The sequence below is a fragment of the Crocuta crocuta genome, unplaced genomic scaffold, assembly GCF_008692635.1.
Source record: "Crocuta crocuta isolate KB4526 unplaced genomic scaffold, BGI_CrCroc_1.0 scaffold225, whole genome shotgun sequence".
Lineage (NCBI taxonomy): Eukaryota > Metazoa > Chordata > Mammalia > Carnivora > Hyaenidae > Crocuta > Crocuta crocuta.
In genome coordinates, this window is record NW_027530408.1 from 989,963 (window position 1) to 1,000,635 (window position 10,673).

The 10,673-nt window shown below is 54.1% G+C and overlaps 1 protein-coding gene across 1 annotated transcript in view; it reads right to left on the bottom strand.

Moving 5' to 3' along the window:
- Positions 1–2,560: 2,560 nt before the first annotated feature.
- The window catches only part of LGI3 (leucine rich repeat LGI family member 3), a 9,023-nt gene continuing 910 nt past the window's right edge, over positions 2,561–10,673 (bottom strand). The window contains exons 2-9 of the mRNA XM_077766644.1: positions 10,463–10,669; positions 9,552–9,623; positions 8,639–8,710; positions 8,222–8,293; positions 8,048–8,119; positions 7,121–7,290; positions 6,809–6,973; positions 2,561–4,728 (exon numbers count right to left, since the gene is read on the bottom strand). Coding sequence (XP_077622770.1) covers positions 3,911–4,728; positions 6,809–6,973; positions 7,121–7,290; positions 8,048–8,119; positions 8,222–8,293; positions 8,639–8,710; positions 9,552–9,623; positions 10,463–10,669 — 1,648 coding nt within the window. The 3' untranslated portion in view covers positions 2,561–3,910. The remainder of the gene's footprint in view (positions 4,729–6,808; positions 6,974–7,120; positions 7,291–8,047; positions 8,120–8,221; positions 8,294–8,638; positions 8,711–9,551; positions 9,624–10,462; positions 10,670–10,673) is intronic.

Below are 10,673 nucleotides of genomic sequence, written 5' to 3' on the forward strand. Positions count from 1 at the left end.
AAAAAAATTTCTTTTTTTTTTTTTTTTTTTTTTTTTTTTTTTTTTACCATGAAGGAAATACATTCCCTCTGGGATGAAAAGTAACGTCACCTGGTGGCATTTGTTGCTGAATGATAATGCGTGGCTTATCAGTCTTTTGAGCTCAGGCCTGAAAGGGACAAAGCAGCTGGGGGGGTGGGGGGAGGTGCATATGGGGAAGAAGGTGGGAGCTCAAAAGAGACAGCAAAAGTTGTTGCCTCTAGAACTTTGTATATAGGATTGCACTCTTTGTACCTCTTCTGTGTAGCACCCCATTCCTCCTTCTGACAATGGGGACCTTGCCTCCCCTACCTGGACCTTGCGCTGCCTCCTCTCTGCTTTATAGGGCTGAGGTGAAGGAGACAGCAGAGTTCCCCAGAGCCAGGGAGGTGGACAACTTTGGCAGTTATTATTTTTTATTAGAGCCATAGTTAACACCCACCACCTATGGAAAGGATGGAATAGGTAATGATGGGGGCCAGGGAAAGGAGGCTTCCTGGGAATAAATAAACTCGTGGTAATTATGTACTCTTAATTACTATCATCAATTTTATTGGTGTTGCCGGGTGTGAGAGCTAGCAGTGAAACTGACCCACGGGAGAAACTCCCCTGAGGCCTGCTCTTCCCATCTAACCACCCCCTCACCTTGAGCCTTGCTCCCACCCAATGTTGGAAGGACAAGAGATGCCAAGGGCTAGGATCCCACCATCCATCTCTAGGCACAGACCTTGTGATTGAGGTGAAAATTGAGGCTAATCAAGGAGACACATCTTTGTCTCCTTGGAGCAGAAGGATGGGACAGACTCAATAGGAGGCCAGCTCAGAAGGAGCAAGGAGGTTGCGGAAGAGGGAAGGGACACCCATTCCCCTGGAGGAAAGGGTGCTAGGCTGACTGTGTGCATGTGCTCCTTAGGTCTTTTGGTACCTGTGACAGAACCAACTCCTCCCCAGTTGCCTTCCAGAGTCACCTGACCTGACCTCAGCATCTACCCCCACTTGTTGGCAAAGAGCTCTTCTGTACCCACTTTAAGGCTACCCAGCCAGGAAGGCCTCTTACTCGGAGACTCCTGGTCCTGTTAACTGTGCTTAGGAAATCTAAGAGACATCAGAGGTCTGCTCCCAAGAGCAGGACTCAGCACGGAGGGGTGTGTGGCTGGGAGCTGAGGGGTGTCATCCTTCTTGGCTTTGGCAGAGTGAGTGGACTCTGCCTCCCACAGCCTTTGGTCATGAGATGTTGACACAGTCACCCAGATACACTGGATTGCTAAGCAACTCTCTGGACACACAGATGACCCCAGGGCAGGTGACCAGGCAGACATACAGCAGAAAGCTGGGCATTCAGGGAGAGAAGTGTCTCCCACCCCTAGAAGGAGTCCTGGGGGGAAGCGACAGTCAGAATGATGTTTATCTTTCTGCTGGGCAACAGAGTGCCAATGTGTCTGAGAGACTCAACCCACTTTCCCTGGCAACTTCTCCCTGGCACAGCGTGAGGGTCCATTCCCTGTTTGAAAAAGCACAACAGGAATTCCCAGGACAGTACAGCTGGGCATCCCAAGTGGCACCTGCTAAGCCAAGAACACATGAATGTGGTTTGAGGAGGTGGAAACCCAGACATGTCACCTGTGAGACTCTCCATTGTGAGGAGTGGTCAGGGGCAGGCTTGGCTGGGCATCTGAGGCTATGGGTAAGACATAGGGCACAGGGGCTCTGAGACTGATGGCTAGGGAACCCTCAGCCACAGACAGCAGTTCTTCCCAAAGATCAAACTTCTTTCCCACCAAGCACCCTTCTCTGAGCCACCTCTGTATCTCATATAGTCCTAAAAACCAATACAAATCATAGTTCTGTGACAGACACACTATTCCAAGGGCCTTTCATATGTTAATGTATTATATATTTAATGCATTTACATTTCACACTAACCCTGTCAGGTAGGTATCTCAATTATCCACCTTTTATAGATGAGAAAACTGAGATACAAATAGGCTAAGTGGTTTGAGGCCACCCCTGCTGGTAAGTGGCAGAATCAAGAACTGACAGAGTAGGTTTTACTATCTACTTTACAGAAGGAGAAATCAAAGGCCAGGGAAATCAGTCAACTTTCGTGAAATCTTATACCCAGGGCAAGGGCTGGCAGCAATGGAGGGAGGGGAGAGGAGTGGAGAGGGACTGCTGAGTTTGTCTTTGGCCATGTTGGTTGGAGTTGGCCTAACAGAGGGACTGACTCCAATCTCAGTGAGCCCCAAGACTGTGAGCTCCAGGAAGAAACACCTGGGTCATGAGTCAGCGACAGGTGGTGGAGACTCGTCACACTTGCTCTCCATCTGAGTGTCATCACCATGAACTCCTGACCCCAGCACCAGCTGACCTTAGGGTGCTCACTCGCTCCTCCAAGGGAAGAGAAGGTAGAAGAAGGGAGTCTGAATGCTAATGTTCCACCTGACCCCCTGTGAACAGCAGGGACAGAGAGCAGAGCCCTGGCCTTGTTCTCAATGAAACAGCTACCACTGACCATAGCCATTGGACGCCTGAGAGCCAGCGATGGGGTGGGAAATTTTTATTTGCAGCAGTGAGTCATAACATTGCCCCCAAGTGCCCCTGAGCATCTTGTCACCAGCAGGCCCTCACATAGCCTGGGCACAGGGTGGTTTCCCCACCCCATCCATGCCTTCTCCACCAGCCTCCATCTCAGAACTGTCTATTCGCAGCATACAGCAGAGGGCAGCAGAAGCTTGGCTCCCAGGTGCTGCTCCCACAAGACCCTCACCCTCTCCACCACTCAGCTTGCATTAAAAGGCAACGCACCTGGGGCCTGCCTCTGTGGACAGGAGAGGTCCCGGTATCCCCAGGATGCTCTCTGGCACCCACCCAGTTGGCTCATGTTTGCAGTGTCCCTGGCTCAGCCAGCTCTTGGACCCACCTAAAGGAGCCTACATAGCTCAAGGTCCAATCCCAAAGGTGGGGCTGAACAACAGGGTGGTCTGAAGCTTCGGCAGCTATAGTAAAGAAAAGCTGAAAGGCTTTTATCTGGGTGGTCTTCTGTCCACAGGTGAGCAGGATTCAGGATCAGAGCAGGAAACCCCAGTAAGAACAGAGAGCCCTAAGAAGAGGTCAGGGTCTTCTGTTGTTATTGCTTTGGGCAAAGGGGCTTTGCCCCCAGGAGATCAGGCTGGTGCCCAGAGGCTGGCACCACCATTCCCATCCTTATCAGCTATAGGGTGGGCACACCAGGGATGAGCAGAGGAGGGCAGGTACTGTGTGTCTTCTCCAAGAAGAGAGGCAAAGTGATGAAAGAGCCTCTCTAGGCAGCACTGTACCTGCATGTATGCACACAGAAATGGGAGTGTCAACAGGTGTGTGCGCGTGTGTCCGCGTGTGCATGCAGAAGGAGTACAGCATGGGTGAGCGAGCCCAGCAGTGTGAAGGATGTGGCTGTGGGCTGCAGGGCAAAGCACGAGTAGGTAAACAGACACCTGGAGCACCAACAGGAGAGACCGGAGAATGGGAAGGATTCTCTGAAAAACAGGGGTGGGTGGTGGCTCTGTCCCCCCTTCCCCTACTCCTTCCCTGGGGCCAGAGCATGGGGAAAGCAGCACATCAAGGGAGGCCTTCGGGTGGGGGATGGGGCCGACAAGTGTCCACGTATGAGAGGGCACAGGGCTGCTGGGTTGCCTGGTGCATATACAAGTCTTCATGCTGATTATGACTAGTGGCTCCCCTGGGCCAGTCCACAGTGTGTGCCCATGCTCATAGGGGGTGCACAGGGTGTACGTGAGGGCATGTACGCAGGTTGGCTACATGTGTCTTCACACGGGCACACATGCTGCTCACACAGAGACTTCTGTTCAGCCTCCAGTGGCCGCCCGAGGAACCCAGAGGCCTCGGCAGCCCTCTAGGCACTGAGATCCACCACTATGTGTCGGTACACGAGCGTCTGTCCCTTGAAGCTGGGGGCTAGGAGCAGCTGGGCATCCCCAGCAGGCATGTAGCAGAAGGCCCGAGGGGCCTGCACGGCCAGCTCCTGGAACCGCACAAACTTTTGGCGCCCCTCATCCCACTGGTAGATCTGCGTAAAGGAGAAGTCGCTGCCCAGCGCCAGGTAGCGGCGGCCACCCACGAGGAAGGGCTGCATGGCCAGTGAGCCTCTGGAGGGCAGGGCCTGCACTTCAGAGAAGCGGGTGCCCTCCCAGCGCAGGATCTTGGAGTCACCGATGTAGCGGCTGAGACACAGGTAGCTGTCCCGCCCGGCACGGAAGTGTTTCACAGCCTGGGCATCGGGCACCTGGGTCACCTCACCCTGGGCCACAAACTGCTTCTGGGTGCGACTCCACTGATAGATGACAGGTGCCTGGGAGCTACTAGACACAATCAACCGTGGCTTGCCCTCGCCATCTACAAACTCCAAGTCAGTGTCACGGTGCCAGGCATGCAGGGCCTGGTGGGAGTAGAAGCCATTCTGGTGCCAGCGGTAGAGGCTGGTGGCACCTGCTTTGGAGCTGTCAGCCACAGCAAAGTACCAGTCGCCGTCGATGCGGAAAGCCTCTAGGTCGTTGGGCTTGCGCACGCGCTGTGGGTCGATATCCTGCAGCTTGGTAAAGCGTGTGGTGTTGGGGTCCCAGTGGTAAATGTAAGATCCACCAAACAGCTGGGCCACCACCATGTACAGCTGGCTGTCTACCACCATTGGCTTGCAGTGCACCGCTGAGGGGGCTGCCAGGGTGGAAGGAAGCAGCATGAGGCAGCGTCAGGCAGCCACAGGCCCCCGGCCCATGCCATGCCCTCAGGAAAGGGGGTCAGTCCCCTCCAATTCTGGGCCAGAACTAAGGCTCTCCACTAGGGTATCTCTCCCCATGGTGTTCACCCACTTTTCACAGCTAATAATCTGTCTCAGCATCACTGTTCCTCTGCCCTCGTGCCCAGGGTTTAAATATAAGCTGACACTGAGCACAGAATAGGTATCCCCAGATATCAACCAGTTGTTTATCCATAATGCCATTATTGAATTTTTATTGTGCGAAGTCACTGTGCCAAGTGTGAACACAGTTCCTCAATTAATCACCCTGAAACGGAGCCTATTCTTTTGCCCAGAAGCAGGCTCAGAGTCTAAGTGGCTTGCCCAAAGCTACCTGGCTGACCAGATGCCAGGCAGGGGAAGGAGGAAGAGCCGGAGCCTGTCCACAGCCTGGTGATAGAGCCAAGGTATAGAAAATGACAGCTTGAGGTTTGGATAGTTGCGTATGAAAATGCATTCTCCTGAGAACTCCCACTTTTGAAAGGGCCTTTATGTATGAGGATGTCCACACAAATGTACTTTTGCTCAACAACCAGACCCCTTCTCAGGCACCCAAAACACGTGGGGCCACACTTTACCTGTCTGTTGTCTCCAGTCTTCACCTCTCCTCCTTCCCAGCAATGTTTCCCCCACTCTCCTCCTCCCCACCTCTCCCCCCAAGAAAGCCCATGCTGAGCCCCAGGCTCTGGCAGTCACCCCCGAATCCCTTCCACAGCCGTGGTGCACTTGCCCAGACACTGAAGATTCCCCCAGCACCCAAGCTGCAGCTCAGACCCTCCCTGCCCACACACCCAAAGGCACCTCACTCTCCAGCTGACCATGACTGAGCACATATGTGCCCCCAAACGTGGTCCTCCTCCCTCTCTGCGTTCTCAGCTTCAGTTTGTGGCTCCACCCAGTACCCACCTCCAGAAACCCAGAGCCATCCCCAACACGCCCCTGTCCATCACTCACCCACAGCTGATTAGTCCTGAGTCCTGTCAATCCTCCCTTCTGCTTTCTAATACAGTTTGTGTAGGATTGCTGTTATTCTTCCATGAATGTTTTATAGAATTTATCAGGGAGACCATCTGGCTCTGGAATCTCCTTTTGGGGGAAGTTTTGTTTTGTTTTGTTTTGTTTTTAATAAGGACTTTAAGTTCTTTTAGAGATACAGAGCAATTTAAATTTTCTGTTTCATCTTGTGTCAATTCGCTCCTCCTTTATAAATGTCTCTCTCCGCCCCCACGGCTATTGCCCCAGTCCAGGCTCCAGCAGATCCCCCTAATAGTGTGCCCACATGACTCAGCCCATGCCAAGCCACTCTCCATGCCACATACAGAGAGAGTGTTCTAAAATACAGGTTGGATTGGTTCACATGCTCTGCTCAAAACCTGTCCATGACCCTCTCTTGGGTCTCATCTGCCTCTTTCTACTTGGAACCATATGGTATAGTCATATGAGCTGCTTGTGGTTTACACATGTACACCTTCATACACTAAACTGTTGCACACCTTGAATTTGCTCATGTCGTTCTCTCTGCCAGAACACCCTTTCCACATTTTTTCTCTGAGCTAGGTGTCCCTCAGCCTTCTAGACTCCGCTCAAATTCAGTGGATCCCAAACTGAGCTCACTAGCCACTCCTATCTCCTCCTTGGTTTACCAGCCCCACCCAGTTACTTAAGCCAGGCACTTAGACATCACCTCTGACTCCCTTCCCTCATCTTCAAGACAGCTCAGGCATCCCCTCTACCAGGAAGCCTTCCTTGATTGTCCAGGGTACACTCTGTGGTCCCAGAGCATCAGGTACATATGTCCCTCCTCACACCCATCTATTATATGGATGTTATCTATGTATATATTGGCCTCTCTCCCAAAGACTGGAAAGTTATTATGGGCAGAGACCAAGTCTCATCTATCCCTCTACCTATAGGAACTCACCGGAGAGGAACAATGAAGCCCATCCCCTCCCCAACCCCTAACAGTGGGGCCAGCACAGCCAGACTGGGGGCAGGTACCTGGGATTCTATCATAATCTCGAAGCTGCCGTTCAACATAGTCCCACTTGAGGACAGTGCAAGCGCTGGCACCTGGCTGGGCCAGTGCCAAGTAGAGGTCGCTGGAGTAAAGGAAGGGCTCGGCTGACACTGCTGGGAAGGGCAGCGTCTGGTACAGCACAAAATCTGCGGGGACAAGAGGTGAGGGGTGGGGAGAAGAAGAGTAAGAGCTTGTTGGGTGATAAGGTCGCTGGATTGCAAGGCTAGCGTCGGGGGTGGTGCTGGCAGTGCCTGTGCGGCTGCCCTGCGGAGGGCTGCTGGGGGCACTCCTACCCGTGGTGATGCAGTCGAACTCCCGCAGCGGCAAATCCTGCACCTTGTGCTCTTGGAATCGGGGCGGGCTGGCACAATAGATGGGAGCCACCGTGGTGTTGGTGTGCGCCAGCCACTCCACCAGCCACTTCACCTTGCAGTCACAGTTGAGTGAGTTGCCCCGCAGGTCTCTGGATCATGAGGGTGACGGAGGGAACACAGAGAGGAACAGGCTCCCAGCTGTTCTGCCCACCCAGGCTCCCTGGGTTTTTAGAAGTAGGTATAATCAAGGCCACTGCTGCTTGCTCACGCCGCATCTTTGCACAGATTAGAGAAAGGTTCCCCTGGGGGTAGGTGCACCCCTGTGGACACGTGCTTGGCCAGTGGAGTGGGGGGTGAGTTTTAGTCCCTACTTGCCTCCTAGGTCAGGGGCCTTTTGCAGTGTAGAACCTGCACAACTATGTTGCATCTCAGTTCCTCCAGAACTTCCGCAATCCTGGGTTGGTTTTCTTCTTGTGTAAACACTGATTAATGATTGTGGCTATGCTATAGGCTTCAGTGAAGGTTCAAATCAAACATATGTTTAAAAAGCACATGTTTAGGGTGCCTGGATGGCTCAGTGGGTTAAGCACCTGACTCTTGGTTTCAGCTCAGGTCATGATCTCATGGTTTGTGGGATTGAGACCCACTGACAGCACAGAGCCTGCTTGGGATTCTCTCTCTCCCTCTCTCTCTGCCCCTCCCCCCTCAAAATAAATAAACTGTAAAAAAAACCGTATACACATATTGCTTCATGTGTATCAACATAGTCTTCTAGGAAGCATCCCCAAACCCAAGGCCTCCCAGCCTCTCAAGACCTCATGATCTTCCCAATTCTGGCTCCCACACCACTCCCTCCAGGGATGTGCCCTCTGTGGCATTGTCCAAAGAAATAGGGCTCAGCCTTACAAGTCACTCAGGATGTCCAGGGGCCGAAAGATGTCTCTAGGCAGTGTTTGCAGGTTATTGTTGGCCAGCGACCTGCAACAGAGACCCTGAGTCACCTGAAGATTGTACCTAAGGCCCTAGGCCACAGGAGAGGAAGCCTTTGGGCCTGTGTGCATATGTACATGATATACTCACAGGTGTGTCAAAGACTTGAGTCCTCTGAAGGTAAACTTGGATAGTGCCCAGATGTCATTGTTCTCAATGAAGCTGGAGAAAATGAGAACTTGTCTTAGATGCCACCCAACATCCCAGACCCCCAACCAGCTATTTGCCTCTGTTCCATCCAGATTCCTGCCCATGGTCCTAAGACAGGCTTCCATTCTGATTCTGGAGATATTAAGCCTGTGGTGACAGGGCATCCAGGCAGGATGGTTTAGGCAGAGGGATGGATGAAATGACCCTCTTCTTGGGTCCTGCGGTCAGAGGATGCAAGGGCTCTCCACTCCCCCCATCTTCCCTGAGCCTTCCTCATTCAACCTCCCCTCTTAGCCCACGCAGGTCCCGGCTCCCTCCTCCCTTCTAGTTCCCATTTCTGGCTTCCTTGCTACACACAGGTACTGCAGGTGCGACAGTCCTGTGAAGGCGTTGTCTCCAATCAGAGTAAACTTGTTGGAGTTGAGTAACCTGGAGAGACAGAGGGAGAATTAGAGCTCCTGAGGGTGTGCCCACTGTGCCAGTCCCCAGCCAGCTGCCTCACCCTGGGGCTTCTTCACGGTCTGGCTGCCCTGCCATCCCACCTCAGGACCAGCAGGGAGCCCCAGAGCAGCCCAGCAGCGAGACCAGCTGGGAGTCTGTTCTGGTCCCAGAAGCTTCTTCGAGGGTAGAAACTGCCAGGGGCAGATCTCGCTGGTCAGGTTGGGTCCTTCCCCATTGCATCCTTCCTGTCTCCGTCACCACTCTCTGCCTCCCACCCTCACCCCAGCTCACTCTGTCCCCCTCAGACTGGTGGTATGTTTGAGGATAACCCACAGTGAAAAGGAGTGGGGTAACTCACAGGCGCCCTTTCGTGCAACTGGGGCTCCAAATAGAAACAGCCCCTGTCACAATTCCACACCCTCTCTTCCCTCCCTTTCAACCCCCACTCATTCTTCAAATCCTGGTTCCTGGGATCAGCGGTCTCTATGATGACCCCTCTCCCCTGCAGGTCCATCCTCTGGCACCAGCCCCAGTTACTGCCCCCAGTTCCTTTGGGTCTCCAGAGGAGGCAAGTCCATTCCTAACTGGGCCCCAAATACCCACTCTTGGCTTTTGCAGGCAACCCCCACCTTCCTTCTCCCCACTGCCGCTCCCTGCACCCTTCCCGACTCTATGCTGCTGCACCTTCTGTGGCTAGCCCATCCAGCAAAAGTAAGGGACACCTGCATCTTAAATGGCTAGATGCATTTGCACCCCTCCCCGCAGCCCAGGGTAGGCCCCTTCCACTGCCCTACCCCCTACCCGCCCTTCCTCAAGGCCCTGTCCGTACAGGAACTGCAGCAGTGGCAGGTGGGAAAACGCTCCATCCTGGATCTCTGAGAAGGCAGCATTCACCAGCGTCCTGCAGAGGGGACNATAGGGCAATGGTTCTGTGCACACTTGCCCTGGAAAACGCCCATTTCACCCGCCTGGGTCCCCTCCACCTAGGGCTATCTTTCTTCTCCCCCCATAAACTCATTACCTTCCATCTCAGTATCCTCCCCTACTGCCTCCCTGAACACCAGTGGCCCCAGGCTCAGCTTCCACTTCAGCCAAAAGAAGGTTCCATTACCCACACCTTCAAGATCATTCAAACACCCACAGTGTGCTAGGTAGGTGCTGTGGAGGGATGGGGCACTGGGATGGGGGTGGGGGATTAGCATCCTGCTCTCAAGGACCACAGCCCATCCAGTCTCTGAGGCCACTTACTGCAAGTGACGGGCTGGCTGGCCCAGTGCAGGGTGGATGGGAGACCAGTGGCAGGAGTCCCTCCCCTGACAGGGCACTGTGTGGGTGTATCTCACATCTGCCCCTCCCCCCGCTTCCACCCTCCCTCCCCCCACAAAAAGCCTTTCTGCCCTTGGTGTGACATCACAGGCAGGGGCCCACATGCTCTTGTAAACAACCCCTCCCCCCATGTTCAGAGCCCTGCACACAGTAGGTCTCATTGATGCTGCTGGTGGTGATGATTCATTCTTGGCCATAAACTCCTGTTGTCCCCAGCCATGGCTGCTGAGCCTGCATGACTACAGAACTCCCAACCTGGATGACGCCTTGAATCTCCAGTCCTGAGGACCCCTGGAGACCTCCTGCTCCCCACACTTTGTAGAGGGGGAGCAAGGGTTTTCCCATCCACTCCCAGAGCGGCTCCTGCCTTCCTCCCTCTCTCAGCTCCCCCACCTCAGAAGCCAGCACACTCACAGAGAGATGACCTCGGAGGGCAGGTTCCTGGGCACTGCCTTAGAATCCACGCAGAAGGCGGTGTCCCTGGTGCAGGAACAGCTGGGCGGGCAGGGGGGCGTCTTGGGGGGCCTCTTGGCACTGACTTGCAGCATCAGGCAGAAGCCGAGCGTGGACAGCGCCAGCAGCCGGAGCCCAGAGCCCCGCCTGGCCCGCAGCCCCGCCCTGCTGA